The 18,606-nt window shown below is 39.0% G+C and overlaps 1 protein-coding gene across 9 annotated transcripts in view; it reads left to right on the plus strand.

Moving 5' to 3' along the window:
• NPAS3 (neuronal PAS domain protein 3) overlaps positions 1-18,606 on the plus strand; it is an 835,099-nt gene that overhangs the window by 256,608 nt on the left and 559,885 nt on the right. For 5 of the 9 annotated variants that reach the window (XM_073895072.1, XM_073895074.1, XM_073895073.1 and 2 more), the window contains 2 exons: positions 1,119-1,363; positions 1,475-1,525. In XM_073895072.1, the coding sequence (XP_073751173.1) occupies positions 1,119-1,363; positions 1,475-1,525 (296 nt within the window). The remainder of the gene's footprint in view (positions 1-1,118; positions 1,364-1,474; positions 1,526-18,606) is intronic. The other 4 variants (XM_073895075.1, XM_073895078.1, XM_073895076.1 and 1 more) reach the window with 1 other exon arrangement.

Genomic DNA, 18,606 nt, shown 5'->3' on the forward strand with positions numbered 1-18,606 from the left:
GAAGCCAGAAAGCTAGATTCACAGATTTTTAAAATGTCTTCAGAATTCCATAAAATTGATACTTACAAATGATTTTAATAGCACCTTGATACTGTAAATATTGCCCAATTACTTATCATCAGGGTCAGATTTGGGTTTTATTTCTTGTCAGACATAAAACAGAGCAATTCAGAATAGATGGAATTCTGTCAGATGCTCAAACACAACTTCAGTTGTGCCAGACTCTGCCCTCAGCAATGTGAGCAAACTTCAAACGGAAATGCACATGAACAGTTAAAAGAAAATGCTGGATCCCACCTGTTGAATCTTCTGTGAAGTAATATGTCTGTAATGTTGATAAGTTTTTAATAACCCATACAGGGCTTTATCTTTTAACATTAAATTTATCTTAAAGTTTGGCTTTTCTGGGCAATGTATTTTATTCTCCAGTATCTTAGAGAACCTATCCATCTACTAATGTATATTCATTAATAAAGAATTAAAGTTTTATCAACCAATTACCAGCACATTTATAAATTTACATTGAAATCTTCATTTTCAATGGGATGTTTTCTTTATCTGACTTAAGGTCGTGATCCTTATGGAGGGCTGGAAGACATAAACACAGTTCACAGAATCAACAAATAAAATGTTGGTGTTTATTTACCTTTGGGGACAAGATGATAACTGAAATACATTTTTTAAAAATGGGTGCTTTTGATGGCTTAAGATTCCGTGGTGATAACAATGAAATGAACAAAATCATTAGCCTGAGAATAGATACATGAAGACTAGCCTCATCTTCTCAATTGCTTCTAGTGATAACATCAAGTTTCACCTGTAAATCTTAGGTCTTAGCAACAAAGAATATACCTCAATTCATGGCCAAATAGAGGAAAAAACCTAATAAGCAAACTCTTTTTCTTCACTGCACATAAGTTTGTGGCATGTTAAGTCCAGGGGTAGAATTTGTGGTTTTAGTGGACATTGTCTAGAATTCATTTTACTGTGGTCCTAGAATTTGGAAGAAGATTGTGGTAGATTTTTGTTGGGGAGAAAAGGAAATAAAAATAAAACAATTTCTATCTGATGTAGAAGCACAAATTCTAACGAACACTTTTTCAATCCTTTGATTGCAGTTTACAAGCACTGAGAAAGGAGAAATCCCGAGATGCTGCTCGCTCCCGCCGGGGAAAAGAAAATTTTGAGTTCTATGAATTGGCCAAGTTGTTGCCTCTTCCGGCAGCCATCACTAGCCAGCTTGACAAGGCATCCATCATTCGACTTACCATTAGCTATCTGAAAATGAGGGACTTTGCTAACCAAGGGGACCCTCCGTGGAACTTGCGAATGGAAGGCCCTCCACCTAACACATCAGTAAAAGGTAAGTTTTAAGCCCCTGTTTCTTCTGGAATATGGTGGTCTGTAGGTGTCTCTAAGATGAAATGTTTACCATCATCCTTTCTTCTTTTCCTGCATATCAAATCCTTTAAAGGGATACAAATGTGGAAATCTGAACTCTGCATGAGAAAGACACCATGTGAAGGTGAAATAAACCTCTTCTATTTATTTTTTATTTTCCAAAAGTCTGTCAGCCTAAATATTCTATAGCTTTACATAAGGTTTCAGAAAAATGAGAATGAGATGACTTAACATTAAAGTGCCTCTTGGGTTTAATTTGTGTTATGCTAATACATGCAAATTATTGTTGATGGGTGGAGTATAAGGATATTTTTTTAAAGGATGGAACTAATATTTTCTGTCTTTAGTAACTAAAGAGAGGAAGGGAGCAGAGTCCAACTGTAGTAGGCATTTTGAATAATGATTTTACTGACTGATAAACAATTCACTTATTAATTTTTCAAGTCTCCATACCTATTGCCTAAAAACTGTTTGAATATAAACATATTTGTCCTCCAAATCCTTGGTGCATTCTTAAAGCTTATTAATTAAAGGTTTTTAGGTCTTCTTCACTCTAATACATAAGAGAGGTATTTTCTTTTGTTTAGTGAAACTTCTAGTAATTTATAGCATGTTTAGCATATTAATATGCATGCATATGTTTGTTGATGTATATTAGCATTGGCCATTGATTTTCTTTCTTTAATGGTGTGTTATTCAGGGCATTAGACTTTAAGGGATCTGCTAATTTCTTGTGCTCTGACCTTGTATCTAGATCCTTGGTGGACATAAAGCTGGACATTTGGCAAACTTCTAGGCAATTCTGGGGGAAGGAATTAGGTACTTTAGTAAAGTGATTACACCTTGACAACTACCTTTGAAGTCCCGGTACTCCTGGCTATTGGAGAAATGGGTTCTGGTGGGGAGCTGTAACCTCTTAGAGGATTCAAATTAAAATGAGGGATCAAAAGCAGTGACTATTTACAATTGAGAGCTAAGAGGTGTAATCACATATATGTGCATGTGTGAATCTGTTCATATCTCTACATGGGTACTTACAAGCTGTGTTCCTTAGGCTTATGAGAGAAGGAAAATTAGAATTTAAATTGTAACAGGTTATTTCCCTCTAGAGCAGGGCAAACATTTTCCTAAATGGGCTATCTACGAACTGTTGGAGGCTTTGAGAGTCTCTCAACTCTGCCCCTGTAGCATGAAATCAGCCATAGACAATATGTAAACAACAGGGTGTGGCTGTGTTCCCATAAAACCATACTTCGCAAAACAGGCAACTGCCACCAGACTTGTCCTGCAAGCCATAGTTCACAGATTCTTGCTCTGGAGCAGAAGAATGACACTGAGAGGTTGAGAAGAATATACAGCAGAGTTAGTTCTTAAGGGCAGGATGTCGGTATAAGGTAGCAAAGTACAAATAAACCAAGGCACACTCATGCTGCCCTTTTACAACCCTTCTGCCCTTAAAAATGGAGCTGTCAAGTTGGTAATGTACCAATCTATGTTCCAGACGCTAAAGTTGTAGCAGATTTTCCCGAGTTAAAGATGTGAATATAGTCTTAGGATGTTGTATCCATAAGAGTTTATTCAGTAGACTGTCATCATGTTTATTTCAAATCATACAAAATGATGAGGGTAGGTGTAACAGGTCAGAAGTCACAGAATGTGCAAAATAGATCCTTGGGTCTCACTTTGAAATGCATTGATTGAGGGACTGGACTTGGCTTAACCTGTTTAGCGCAGTTACCTTTTATTTCCATTTTTTTTAATTTAAAGGGGTGGGCAGTTGATAGGCTGTCTTGATAGCAGTGGTTACCAAAGTAGAAAAATGGTTCCGTGGTTTGTCCGTTCTTCTGTGGGGTGATAACCCTGCTAACTTTTAGAATCCTGACCTTTTAGAGATGTAAAATTCTAGCTCATGTAGAACCATGCCCTCATTTACAGACAAGGGAAATGACCTAGAAACAGTTTAAAGTCAAGTATTAGAGTTAAAACGAGAATCCATTGTCTTGCCTCTCTGTTCAGTGCTCTAGGACATCATATTGTTTCTAGAAATGATATTTGGTTTGCATCTTTTATCGAACATTCCAGGTCAGGATCCTCTCAGTTTTGATTAGGACTGAAAAGTCATTTTTACTTTGTGGTAAATCAGTTAAACTCTATATTTATGATAAAGATGGACACAAAAGATAAAATACGATCTCCGCTGTCATGAGCATTTCGGTCCATGGAAGGACATGGTGATGTCAGTGAGAGAAATGGGAAGGTTGAGATGGGTATTTAGGAGGCTGGAAGGAGATAACCAATGTGATTATTTTGAAAATTCCATGCAGATGATGGCAGAACGTCCAATTTGATACACGTGTACTCCCACTCCTATAAACGGGTGATAGTGAAGGTGTAAGCATAGTGACTCTCTCCCGTTGACTGTGGCTTTCTAAAGTTGCTAGGAATGCTGTGGGGACTTTCTGTAAGCTGGTTCTCCCGTACAATAGATGTGTATTTTATTGCTCTCCTCACATTCTTTAAGGCAAACCTGTTACTTATTCTGATCAAACATTCATGAAACAACATCAAAAGAAATTCATTTTAATTTATTAAGGTCTTCTATGTTGTGCCCTTGAAGAAGTTCATGTGGATAAACAAGCTTATATAAATAGCCTACAGCATCTTGTGAAGTGCAGTTCATAATCCAACAATAAAACAATGGACATTATACTTTGTGCTTCTCCAAGCAGTCTCTTGAATAAACCTAAAGGCATTGGGAAATTTATTTGAAAAGTACTTACATGTTGTAGGCAATTTTTTTTAATGTGATGAGTTGTTCATGTTAATAATTAAATTTCAAAGCTTGAATTTAAATTTGTCCCACACAACTATATAGAAACTTAATCATTTTAATTTACTGCTTCAGAAAGGTCCTTCGCTCTGCCCTGTATTCATCACATCTTTTCTTAAAAGTCTATAAAGGTTGATGAGTTTGTTTTGTGATGCCCATTGTGTATAGATTATTACAAGTTATGCTTGCAGAAAGAACACTCAGGTGACAGTGTGTAATGTGTCCTGAGTCAATTACTTCATGGAAATGATATGTTAAGCAATTGGAAGGTAACAGATAGTTTTTTCCATTATTTTAGAAATATCTGTATTGTTATAATACAGATCAAATCTACAATGAACATTATGCATTATTCAAGAAATGACCAGGCATTCTCAGCAGTGTTTCAGCTAAATAACTGATGATTGTAACCTTTAAAGAAATCTCATTGTGGTGACTGTTGGTAAATCACTTCTCCATTCATAGTAATCTCTATTTAGAGGCTATCTAGAAACCATTATATCTTTTATTAATCTTAAAAGCAATAGCTGCTGATTTGACATTTGCTAAAACTAGATAAATTTTCTGTCTTTTTAATATCACAGACTTCAGTCAATTTTTGGTGTATATCTGCTACAACTCTATTAATCCAGGAATATTTACCACTGTAAGCATAAGTTTTGTTTCAATTTAAGCATCTCAACTTTTAAACAACAATTTGTGTATGTGTGTGACAGGTAACAATGCTAAGATATGTAAAATATAAGACATTTTTAGCCTTTCAAAGGAAACCGTTGAAAAATATTGCAAGACAACTGGTGATTAAAATTGACTGAACACATGAGGGAAGAACTTTACTATTTTCATAGAATTTTCCTTCACTCTGTAAGGCTCCTATTGTGAAGGAAGTGGTAGATATTTCTTTTTTTTCTTTAAATAAGAGCAGTTATTTTTTTAAGAGGTTTTATTTATTTATTTGACAGAAAGATAGCACAAGTAGGCAGAGGGAGAGGGAGAAGTAAGGCTCTCCGCTGAGCAGGGAGCCCGACGTGGGGCTCGATCTTAGCACCCTGGGATCATGAACTGAGCCAAAGGCAGATTCTTAACTGACTGAGCCACCCAGGTGCCCCGAAAGTGGTAGATATTTCTGAGAGGAGAGACCTGCAGGTCTTTATTCGAGGAATGCATGATCTGTCTGTAGCCAAATACCAGATTGTTACTTTAGCAATCATGTTTCAGGGATCTGTTTAAAACAGTCATGTGTAGCAACTGAGTATAGGACATCTTTCAGAGTAACACTGAATTACTACTATACTGGTTGTTCCCCAAACTTAGATAGCATTTTATAAAAATGGTTCTGTTACCATAGAAGGTAGAGAATCCAAGACTGTCTACGTGGTTTTTCTTCTTGGTCTAAGCAGCTCAGAGGTCTTCCAGTTCCTGTTCCGGCATTTTACTGTGTGCTGACATACATTTACTTCTACCAACCGACATTCATACCTGGGGACAAATGGCCCACTCCTCATTATTAAAAAAAAAAAACAAAAAAACACATGAAATGCAATATCTTAGAATCAGTGCACAGCATGTACACCAGCCTGTGGTATTCTTTCTTTTTACACAGGCAAATGGTAGTACTCAGATTGAACCCTTAGGTTCTGAACAAAAGCTTTCCCATAGGGGTAGGAGAGCAGGATAAAAGACAGCTACTTGATTCTTATTTGGTTCCTATTCTTGCCTCTACCACCTTCAGTAGACTGGGGGCCCAACTCCCTGCTGTGGTCTCCAGTTTCACTTACCTCGATCTAAAGTCAGGGGTGGGAGGCGCCTGGGTGGTTCCAGTCGATAAGTGTCTGCCTTCGGCTCAGGTCATGATCCCAGGGTCCTGGGATGGAGCCCCACGTCGGGCTCCTGGCTCAGCAGGGAGTCTGCTTCTCCCTCTCCTTCTGCCTCTCCCCCTGCTCATGCTCTCTGCTCTCTCTCTCTGTGTGTGTGTCTCTGTGTCTCAGTGAATAATAATAAAAAAAAATCTTTAAAAAAATAAAAATAAATAAAGTCAGGGGTGGCACCATGGGGAACCTGGGTGGCTCAGTCGGTTCAGTGTCCAAATCTTGGTTTTGGCTCAAGTTGTGATCACAGGGTCGTGGGTTCAAGTCCCTGAATCAGGCTCTGTGCTCAGTATGGAGTCTGCTTCTCCCCCTATCTCTCTGATTCTCCCCCCACTCATGGTCTCTCCTCTTTCTCTCTCAAATACATACATACATACATACATACGTACGTACGTACATACATACATAAAATCTTCAAAGTCAGGGGTGGCACCAAGTGGAAACGAGGCCAACCAAAAGCTGAGCTGCCAATGTTCTCACCTGTTTATTTTGGTAGCAAGTGCTAGGTTTTGCTAGTATATGGAAATACGATGAGATATAATTGCCTTTTCTTAGGTATGCTTCCAGGAGGGCTTTTTAATTACATGTTGTTATCCTTTTAGAGCTCTCTAGTTAAGTTATGACTTCTGAAGGAAGTTCCTTGAAGAACTGGCCTTTTACTTTATTATATTTACGTCATGACAGGACAAGCCTTTATATCGCCATGCTTCCCTAGGATTGTCATCTCTAGAGCTTGGGCATGAAGGGCTTTCCGACAAATGTGGACTTGGTGGTGGCAGGGTACTTCTCTGAGACTGTAATTCTGTGCAGTTCTTTATTTTCTCAGGAGAAGCTTCGCTCTCTACAGAGGGGTCTGGTCCACATTCAGCATGAAGCCTGGAAGGGCACTGCTAGTTTCCTGTCACACGCCCCTGTCAGAGAGTTGGACTGGTCACCATTACCTTCAGTGCGCCTGGCACTGTTGCAGATCCAGAGCTACCCTCAACTCCAAACGCTGATTCAGGGGAAGCCAGGTTGGGAGCGTGATGACTGACAACACGTGCATTCTCTTGTGTGCTAGTCAGCCGGTGCCAGGGCAGCAAGCCATCAGCCTATCTCAGCAGCACGCCGCAAGGCTTTGACTCCTCGGGTTGCTCCGGATCTTTCTGGGGGTGGGCAGATTGAGGCTGAGCTGAGCTGGGTGGTTTACTTCTTGCCACAGCTCTGTCTGGGCTTGCCTCCTTCCTCAGGGGTCAGCTCAGGTCCCCCCTGTCGGGACAGCAGAGATTTGGGAGAGGCTCTTTTCGTGGTGAAGGCAAAGGTGTAAGAGGGATGAGCAAAAGACAGAAGACTTCTTCCGGAATTTTTTGTGGAGACTTTTGGAAATGTGGACAAAAGAGTGCGCAAGTACTTTTGCATTCTGTGTCGGGATTCATCAGTGTGTTCCTCTGTCTGCTGTCAATCTTCTTTGTCGCTAGCAATACTGAATACCTCAAACCATACGTTTGTACCTTTGTACATTCCACCAACTAACCAGAATGCCCCTTTCTTTCTTTTGGTTTTGCTGGATCCTTGTTCATCTTTAAAAACCCAGCTCACATGTCGCTTTCTTGGGTAAATTTTCTCTCCTTCCCCAGAACATTAATTATTTGTTCCTATAGGTTACTGTTAGAGTCTTTTTTTGCTTTAGTATCAATTCATAATTCATTTCTTACTATACCTATCTCTGTCTTTAGACTGTGAGCTACTTGAGGGAACAGTCTTGGACATCTAATGCATGTCTATATCTCCACGTACAGGGCCCAGGAAAGTAAGTATTTAGCCATGTTTATTTTAAATTAAATTACATGGTACCACATTGTATCTTGGGATAGCTATTAGCTGACGAGAACTGTGGGTGACTCTAAGTCATAGGCCGGGATGAAGAAAGAAAAGAGTTCAAAAAAGGAAGGGTGGAAGAAAAATAGAGGGAGAATAATAGGAATAGTGTGAAACCAAAGGGAAAATAAACAGTGTATGGAGTAGGAGCTAGGAGGGGTGGTACCCCCTGCCCCACGATGAGCTGCCTTCTCCTACCAACCGTTTTCTCTCATGTAATGTACAGGCTAAGGAGTTGACAGTTAAAAACAATAGTCTTAAGAAACCCATGTCTTGGGTGTATAAATTCAAGTTTATTCGATCAGTAGCCGAGTATTTTCTCTTAGTTTTCTGCTGGCTGTTGTGGGGGCATATGGAGAAAGGATGAGGCATAGCCCTGGCCTTGCAGTATTTACCATTTATCGAGAAATAAAAGTGGAAGGGAAGGAGGGAGGGAGAAAAGAAGGAAAATGAGAGCTTTTGATAAAATTAAATAAACAGTATGACCTAGGTTAGAAAGGCCTCTCTGGTCCTCAGTTTCTCCTTTGAAGTTTCCTTTTGGGAGTGGTTCTGGTCTGAGTGATTACTAACTCTCTAATCCCAAACCCCAATTTTTTAGAAAGGATTTAGCAAATTTTGTCTCAAATTAGCTTCTCCTGAGACCCTTGGGGTTTTTTAAAGCTGTTGATTAGTAATTTCAAAAGCCATGTGCTCTAACTTCTATTCTGCTAATATTTCTGTTTTCCTTCTCTTTTACTTAATTCCCCTTTACAGGAAGGTATCGCGTCTCCCTGGTGCTTTGGGCTCAAAAATACATGATGTAGTTCCTTCTCTTAACAGATTTTATCCGCTGATTATCAAGATTTGCATACGCGCAATCATTATAAATAAAAAGAGGAAAGTAACACAGCATACAGTGAAATTTCAAAGTAAACAAGCCAAGCGCCAGATATATGATATAGACAAAATATGAACCTAAAACTTTACATGTTTTTGATTTGCTTTTTACTCTTGGCAAAATCATAGGGGACATACTTACATTCCATGTCACATTCAACTTATTTTAAGAAGTCTACCAGTTCTTGATAATGTAATATTTTAGTCATGGCATTGCCTTCTCCTACACTGTACTCACTTATTTAAGACTTTGAAGTTTATGTGCCCTGTTCTTTAGGGCTGGACTCCTTTAACGTGTTTTTGTTCGCCCTATCACCTCTTGCAAAGCACAATATATAGTTTCAGTGCTCTGCAGATAACAATATTTCATGGGTATAGCGAAGAAGGAGTCACCTCTGACTGCTTTATATGATTGAAATTGTACTGTGGCTTTAATTTTCAGAAACAGCTTTCTTGATACTGTGCATAACTCTTGGCTGTGCCTTAATAAACATGTGGTGACCTCCACCTGTAAAACTAATGTGGCTTTGAATACTGATTGACTGCAGCTTTTCACACCCTTCCTGGGTCCATAATATGTCAGCAAATGTCAGTGCGTGGGCAGAAGGAGGCCGAAAGAATGTGGGGCTTAAAGATTGTACAGATCGTCTGTTTCAGTCCCCCTGTGATTGTGTTGAGGAAACTGAGGGAGAAAGAACCTTAGTGATAGAAACAAAGCCAGTAACAGACTTGGAGCTAGGATTCGGACCTCTGGAATTCCAGTTCAGCACCTTTCCTCCATAATAAAGAGCGTGTCCTTTCTCAGTTCAGCACAGGTCACCAGCTGCCCGTAGGCATGCCTTTCCCCACTTGTATTGTACATGGACGTGTGTGCACATACATGGCTCATGTGTAGAGACCGGCCCTTTTCAGATCAAATGTTACTGTATCCAAATTCATGAAACATTTTGAGGCTATTCAAAGACAACGGAGTCCCAATTCAATGAAAAAAAAAATCATTTAAGGCATTAAATGCTAAAATTAGGGGAGACTGCATGAAGGGTGTATTGGAGCTCTCTGTCCTAACTTTGCAACTATTCTGTGAATCTAAAATTGTTCCAAAATAAAAAGGTTCTTTTTTTTTTTTTTAAAGCACTATAATGTACTCTAATGACAGAAACATAAGAAAAACAGACCTCGGGGCTCCTGGGTGGCTCACATGGTTGAGCGTCTGACTTCTGCTCAGGTCATGATCCCGGGGTCCTGGGATCAAGCCCCATGTCGGGGTCCTGGCTCGGCGAGGAACCTGCTTCTCCCTCTGCCTCTCTCCCTGCTCATGCTCTCTCTTTCTTTCTCTCTCTGTATCTCTGTGTCTCAAATGAATAAATAAAATCTTCAAAACAAAACAAAACAAAACAAAAAAAACAGACCTCTACCCAAATGGAAATGTGTTCTGTCCCAGGTTCCTGCTGTTTCACCTGGTCGCTGTTGAGTGCTCAGAGGCTCATGCTTCTCTAGGGCTTCGTTCCTGGTCTTATTCCTTAAGAAATGTGATTAACTGACAACTGCAGTGTCATTCGGGATATGGAAGAAAAGAACATTGATTAAGCTGTTTACACAGTTTTCTCAAAAAGTTTATAAACCACCTCGTCCCATCAATAAGGAGTCACACGAGCCCAGTTGTACGGCCCTGGTTATTCTCCCTCCTTTCTTCACTGAAAGTTAGAACTAGTGTTATATTGTCTGTCTTCACACTCTGCCCAATGATCACCCAGAAGGGGAAGTTAGAGAGCCAAGACAAAAACTAGTTAACAGATTCTAGGACGGGGGTCGGGAAATGTGTTCTGGAAAGGAGCAGATGGTAAGTACTTGGGCTCTTGTGGGCCGTGGAGTCTCTGCTCCTGAGCTCTACTGTTAGAATGCAAGAGCAGCCACAGACCACCTGTGCACAGCTGAGTATGCCTGAATGTCAATAAAACTTTATTTGTGAATGCTGAACTCTAGTTATGACATACCGTGAAACCTTAAGAGTTTTTTGTAACCGTTAAAATTTTTTTTTTAATTCTTATTTTATGGGTTGTATAGAGACAGATAGCAATATGGATTCGACCTGCACGCTATAGTTTACCAAGCCCTGTGAAGAGCTTCAGCACTGGAAGGGAATTAGGGACTTTTTTAGAACCCACGTGGTAAGCAGCATATTACTAGTAGTAAAGTGTTGAGCCTTGCAGTTGTTTTAAAAAGTGTATTGATGATAATAAATGGTGGGTAACATGCCTCCTGAAAAACTTATGTTTTTATCTTCAGAGCTAGTGTGTGTTCGTGTAATCTACTTACTTACTGTGATAGCCAGGATAACCAAATTGTATGCCAGCCAGGGGCGTGGTGGTGAGTAATTTCCTAGGTTTCCATGGGTGTGTACTGTTCTCTACATTGTGTGTATTGCTGAAAACCTAAGCGACAGTCCTACTAAGTCAGTGGCTTAGTCTTCTGTAGATGAAGGATCTTATTAAAGAGCAACATAAAGCTTTGTCTACTCAGGACTGTTGTTCAGCCATTTTGACATGACTAATCAACAACCGGCCAGTTCAATTAAATAATTGTTTTGATTGATTTCCCCACATAATATATTAGGTGTCCTTCTGATTCAAATGGGGGCTTAAGGCGTGATATGGCTATAACCATCATGACAGAAATCATTAGAAATAAGAAATTTGGGATTTGGATATAAGAAATCCAACATTATTATGAACGTTAGAATGAATAAGTTTGGAATTAGTTATTTGCAGGTAGAATTGAACCTAGTTCCAAAACTGCATGTACCTAAAATGGAAAAATATGACTAGACTATACAGAATCGTCTCATTTCAACCATTTACTAAAGAGACGAGGTTACTGAAGTACTAAAGGGTAGTCATTAAGAAATACTGTTGTGCTCTTCGGCCATTGTCCCTTGAGACTGTCAATCACAGGGTGTTGGGTGAGTGCTCAAAGGGTGAATAGTACTGAACCAAGTAGTGGAGGAAATTAAAATTCGTGGGTTTCTCATCCTCACTTCCCAAAGCTCTAAAGAGACTTAAAAATATATTTTTCAGTAGTGGTTTGTAATTAAAGCACATCACTCATATATAATTTTACAGTTTGGGAAATAAGGCTATGTTGAATATCAGCACTGATGATGAAAACAGACTGTGTACACAGTTTGGGTTTTATATAAATACTTTAAAATATTGGCTTTCTTCAATAAAAATAGATGAATAGTATCCAGGTTTTTACAAGAATTTTAGCATAAAAGCGAAATTGCTATCATTTTCTATTTTGAAAAGAGACATGAAGATCGCATAACAAAATGTGTAAAATGCAGCATGTTCTAGCTAGCTGTGACAGAAAATGAGGATGCAGATGCAGGTAAGCCTCACTCTGGGCATACACAGGACCTTTTGTAAAGCAGTGCAGCGATGTTTTCTTAGTTGATACCCGACCTAACGTGCCCTTCATTGTCTCTCCTACGGACACTGAACTCCCAAAGTTGCAGAAAAGTCTGGGTCAAGTTGTTCAGCCTGTGCTATTGTGGGATTTACATCCAGCAGGCAATCAGACTGAAGCTTTCGGTTGTGAGTCACTACATGTTTTGCCATACAAACATCTTCTGGAAAAGTTTACAGAGATGAGAGAAAGGGACTCTTGTAGGGAATTCTGACAGCCTATAACAAAGGTACGGTGCATGTAAACAAGGTCAGTGGAGCCAGCAAAATGTGTGAATGCCATAGAAACTGATACTCTGTATCATTTCAGTAAGCCTTCAGAGCCTTACTAATAGTATGTTCTTGGTCAGCACAGTTGGGCGCTTCCAAGTTCAAATCTCCGTGACTGTGAACAAGTGACATTTCTTTGGCCTCAGTTTGCCTAGAAAATGGGGTAGTTGGACTTGAGAATTCAGCTGGTCTTATACTGCAGTGAGCCTAGATTTTATTGCGAGGCTTAAGTTTAGAAACTAACAAAGGCATGTTAGGAGCCCTTTTTAGGATTTTTCTCATGTCAGAGCTAACCTGTATTTTTGTTTTGTTTTGCTTGTTAAGATTGTATTTCTGAAATGATGTTAATCAGGAGGAAGAGATGGTCAGCCCACAACATTTATTTAAAAATACTGTTTGAGATTCTAACATGTCAGAAGTCTTCACTTGTATCCTATGACGGAGCAGAGGAAATTGAGAGTTTTGCTTAAAATACACAGGTGATTTGGGGATATTAAGGCAACTTAATGTTATGCTAATGCTTAAAATAATGAGATCTAAAGATTGATGAGATAAATTTTTAATAGGTGGCTATTTCACTGAGATAAAAAGACAAAAGCATTTTTAAAATGGGCTGTATCTGAAATGAAAGGCTGACCCATTGAAACAGTGGATATAATTGATACTTCCCTCAGAATTTTGGTTTTATAGGATATAATCTTATTATATAAATCCTTAGGTTTTAGGGTAACATTTTGTTGTTGTCGTTAGAGATCAGGAATGAGTCCTATTTCTCTTTCATTTTATCACCTGTTTCTGCTCTAGGTCTTCGAGTGCTTATTACATTGCAAGACTCACTAGGCTGTGTGTGGAATGCAAAGAAGGAAAGCAACTGAACCCTCTAGGAGTTTATAATCTAACAGGAGTGACACACATGCTCACAAAATAATAAGGCGAGGTGTTATTCATGTTGAGAGAGGTTTAAGCAAAATGTTGGATAATCTGTTATACATAAATATAGTTACTGCCGTAAACATGGTGACATTTAATGAGAATCGTGGTCGCTGAGATGTCAAGTAAGCTTATGAAGGTTTTTCTTTTCAGAAGAGTATTTTAAACAGAATACCCAAATGGCACGTAGGACACAGAACACTTGTGTGTATTGCTATTATCTGACGATAATTTCAAACAACCAGGAGCATGAATCACATACCACACTTACAAACCAAGAGCTTAATCAAATGTCATCTTCTAGTATCTTAGCATTTCACAGAGATGGAGGAAAGGATGGAATGAGGTGTGTTTTTAAATCTCACAATCCTAATGGATATAGGTTGCAGAAAACCGCCCAGCATCAGAGGCATGAATATAGAAAGGATCAGATCAGATGAGAAGCGGCTGTCCCAGGAAGCTCACGGTAGAATGGCTGAAGTTCCAGCACACCACGGGGACAATGATGGGAGAATCGATTGCTTCTCTTGGCTCCTGGCTCACACACCTCCCACCAAAGCCCGTAATTGGGAGGGAAGACTAGACGGCGTGGAAGAAAATGTTTTGTACTTTCATTTAAATGAGCACAAAGGAAAGGAACAGCTTTGCTTCACATGGGAAGTCAGTCATTTCTTGGGTTGCTAGCTCAATGTTTTAGCAGAACAGCTGTTCAGTACAATGTGGCTTTCTACAAGCAATATTTCTACTGCGAGAAAAGTGGCAGTCTGCCAAAGAGAGTGCCCAGACCAACCCCTAAACAAAAAAAATCTTTTGTCAACGACTCTAATAATTTGTACAATTCAGGAAAGGGGGGTTGCACCGTCTTTGCAGATGTGCATTTATGATGCTATTTTTAAGCAGAGCAGCATGGAAGAATAGATTCGTACGAATCGTAAGTTGATCATTCATTTTAAGCATTTGGCTTCTGCTCCTTCTGAAATTTCACTCTGTGGAAAGAAAACACAGCCAGCCTTGAAACGAGGTAAGGCAGGGTGTGACAACAAGATGAAATCCTTCATTTCCAAACCTGTGATGCTTGCTCAAAAACAAAAAGCTTTGGGGTGTTTTCTTTCCCCCCGCGAAGGAAAGAAATGTGGTTTTTCTGATCCCTCACAGAAGAAACTTGCTATCCTTCAGCATTTTGAGGAAATAAACTCTTAATGAGCCCGCATTCTTTTACAGCAGTCCATTCTCTGAAAATGAGTTTAAGTGCTGAAGGAAATGCCAGAAGCATTTATGCAACCAGCGCCAAATTAATGTGTGTGTTAATTCTCTGTATTTTAACATCACAGACGCTGTGCACTTTCTCTGGTGTGAAACTGGGTTCAGTCTCAGACGTGTCCTCTGCACTCTGGTTACCCAGACTCTACAGCAGTGGATTCTGCCGGCTTTGATGCTGGAGATGGAGTTAAGAAGAGAATTTTTATAAATTGCAGTTCCCTGGGAAAGAACCCTCAAACTTCTCCTAACAGTAAAGGATAAAATCTGATAGAATCCTCATCTTGTGTTTTTTTCTTTTTTTTATTCAACCACCTACTTGATATTGACATAAAGGGAATTAGACTACTCTCTTAAAATATGAAATCATATATTTAAAAGGACATAAAATTAATACAGACCCAGTCAGTAGAGGTGATTCTAGAGCAAAGACAACCGTAGAAGTTTCACTGACTCGATCAAAGGCTTCCTCTAATTTAGACAGCTGGGATCTTTGTTATTGTTGGTGTTTTCTTTTTTAAAAATCCAATCTTTGCCTATCCCATATAGGTATAAAAACTGCTCAGTTAAACGGAGTTGCCTGTATTACTACACCAGGAGTAGTTTGCTCCACTTAGAATGCAGTCCCCTCAAGTTTTAACACTTACATATACTAATGTAGAAGTACTAACCAAGATGATGAGATATTACTAAGATAGGTTATTTTATGCTACTAATGAAGGTATATTCTTAAAATTGTTCTGGTGAGCTGTTTTGTCATAATTCAAGTTGTTACTCAAGTGTTTTTCAAATGTTTCCCGAATTTAATAAGTATTTACAGTGACAATTACAATTGATTACTTAGGTGGCCCCCAGTGGAGGGGCACTGCACTTCGCAAAGTGACAAGTGCCAGACAAATTGTTTCTAAAATGTTCTTTTATATATTAACAAAAACACCCCCCCTTTTTTTTTTTTTTTTACATATTAGAGAAATTCCCTAGGTGCAGGATTTCGGCAGCAATTCATATTAAAAACCGAGTTCTTTCAAAAAAGCAAGTGATGATTCCCCCAAATACATATTTTACATTCACATCTTCAATTTTTAAGATTTGTCAAAGTGAGGAAATAGAAATATAAAAAATAAATTTAAGTTACTGACTTGTGTCTAGTGGCAATATATTTCAGGAATGTATTGGGAGGCACAAAATTATCCATGATGCATTCCTGCTGCTTTACTCATGCCAGCTATTACTTCAGTGACTTAAAGGGTCGATACTTTTTTGATGTGTAAGTGTAAAGCTATATGATCATTTTTCACACTTACGCATTATCTTTCCCCAAAATCATAGGAACAGCATGCCAGTCATTGCATTTTCTGGGATGAGCTGGGTGGAAAAACATGCAAAGATATTGTACATCCATGATCACATTTCATATTTATAAAACTTCATGAGATGAGATCCTTTTTCCTTCTGCATGTAGAGTTATTTTTAATTACTCCAACTCTCTCGGTGCTAAAAGATACATAAGTAAGAAAAAGGGATGTTCGAAGATGGTTTCTTTCAGTGAACTTAGGTGCTTTGTGTACTGAGCAGTTGTACCCAATGAAAGTCATTTAGTTTGGCCCATGATTTATGTAAGTGGCTCAAGAGGCCTGAATCCATTAATAATAGTCTCTGTACAAAACACAAGAAAGACTAAAAATAAAATTCTGTCAATCTGTATCTGTCATAATTCATGTAAAACTCCTATAGAAACAATTGGTATGCGTTTAGTAACCCTACCATCTTGTCTTATCAAGGTGATGATTGCATTCCAGCACATTTCTAGCCAATACCCCCAAAATAGATGGAGTGAGACTGGCAGATAGACAAGTTGATTTGATTGTGGTCCAACTGATGTCCGCACCATTGTTTTTGTTAGCATGTGGGTAAGTTAACTCAGCATGCAGAAAACATTCAGACCTTTCACTAGACTTTACTCCTGTCGAACTTGCTTGACCAAGGTGGACTCGGAGAGTGAGATCGTGAGTCCTGGAGGAACTCACCCCACGACCGGGCATGTTCTGTTGATATAACAAATGACTAAATTACACTCACACACTTCCTCACCTGCAGCTACTTGTTAAGATGAGACCGTATTAGGAGGTTATAATTTCAGAGCACACTAAATTTTTTCTTGTGGTTTTTCACAGTGACGTTATCTTATGAAATAGTGGGACAACTTGCCCAGTGTCAGGTTTATAATCCCCTGCTCTCATTAGCTCTTTGCTGAACTCTTTCTCCTCTTCTGCTTTGCTCTCTCTTGAATTATGTCTGTGGCAAACCTCAGCCTTCGTGTGATTAATGAAAGTTGATATGTTAGTGTAATCTGAGTTCTCAGACTTTGTTCTGTAGTCACCTCTTTGCCACTTTCCACTTCCAGGATTCTTTTCCCCTTCTCCTTTTTGTTTCCCCCCTCCCTATCTAAACTGTCCCTTGGAGGGACTGCATTTCACGATCTTGTTCAAAGAATTGCAGAGCAAAATTGCGAAACAGCGGTAACATTTTAGATAATGATTAAGCAGCGGTCCTAAGAGCAGCCAGTCAAAATCAGATCTTTAAGTACAGGTTTCTCAGAGATTTTCATATTTTACTTCGGTTTCTAGGGCATGTAATACTGGATGGTGGATGGGGAGGGAGGAAGAAAACTCCCCATTGCCTTGTGTGCCACTTACACTCCCCATGTACAACCTTATATCCATATTGATTGTATGCTATGGATCTCTGCTGCTAATGTTAGTCACCTGATTTGCAGAGAACTAGAACTAATAACCTTTTCAAATGTTATCAAATTATGACAAATCCTAGACCAATCAAATTACTTAAGTGATCGTTGATCATTTATTTGATATTTTAATTTTGAATGAGTCTACCTCAAGGACTTCTTGATATTTCCCTTATTTTTAGTAAGACCACAAATGCCAAACAGTAACACAGTTCATAAATTTCACCAACAGTGAACCCAGAATGCTGTAAATTAGCTTTATTTAAAATAATCTTAAGAGAAATGAACGGCCTTTAGCATAATTATATAGACATAGCAGACACAGTGGAAATCGGGGGAAATCACCGGATTAGGAAGTACGTCTGACTATGTTATATGTCTGTTTGGGGTGTGAAGGGGTCTGATTAGATTTCTCAGTGGTGAAGGAGACAGAAGCTTCTGCATTTAGGTCGCCCCACATTTTGGGTTGCTAATGATTTCATTTTAATGTCACCGTTTAGTTTCATACTGATCATTTATACTGACAAAAAGGAAGAAAAGAAAACAAGGAACCTGTCATCAATCATTCATTTAATCAAGTAGCAAAAGTAGATAAATAAACATACTGAGTTAATTATTCTTCTGTATGTGGTGATTGACAATAAAGTTAATTTATGCCTATTTTAACCCTTCGATATTTTGTGCCATTAGGAGTAATAACTATGAGCAGTTGTAGAGAGGACTTGGGGGGGTGAACGTTTTCTTCCTAAAGTGTCTTAGGAAAATGCAGTCTTCATACTTAGGGTATTTATTCACTTGAAATCTATTTTGCTAAAGAGTTGTGGTTATTTGCATCTAAGCATATTAACTCCATGCTACCAAATATAATGAAAAACAGTTATGTTAGTCTGCCTCCTTTGTTGTATTCCTATTCAGACTCTTTTTTTTTTTTAAGATTTTATTTATTTATTTGACAGAGAGAGAGAACAAGTAGGCAGAGAGGCAGGCAGAGGGAGAGGGAGAAGCAGGCTCCCCACGGAGCAGGGAGCCCGATGCGGGGCTCGATCCCAGGGCCCTGGGTTCATGACCTGAGCCGAAGGCAGCCGCTTAACCAGCTGAGCCACCCAG

The sequence above is a fragment of the Callorhinus ursinus genome, unplaced genomic scaffold, assembly GCF_003265705.2.
Source record: "Callorhinus ursinus isolate GAN/ISIS: 27379988/994484 unplaced genomic scaffold, GSC_fseal_2.0 scaffold8, whole genome shotgun sequence".
Classification (NCBI taxonomy): Eukaryota; Metazoa; Chordata; class Mammalia; order Carnivora; family Otariidae; genus Callorhinus; species Callorhinus ursinus.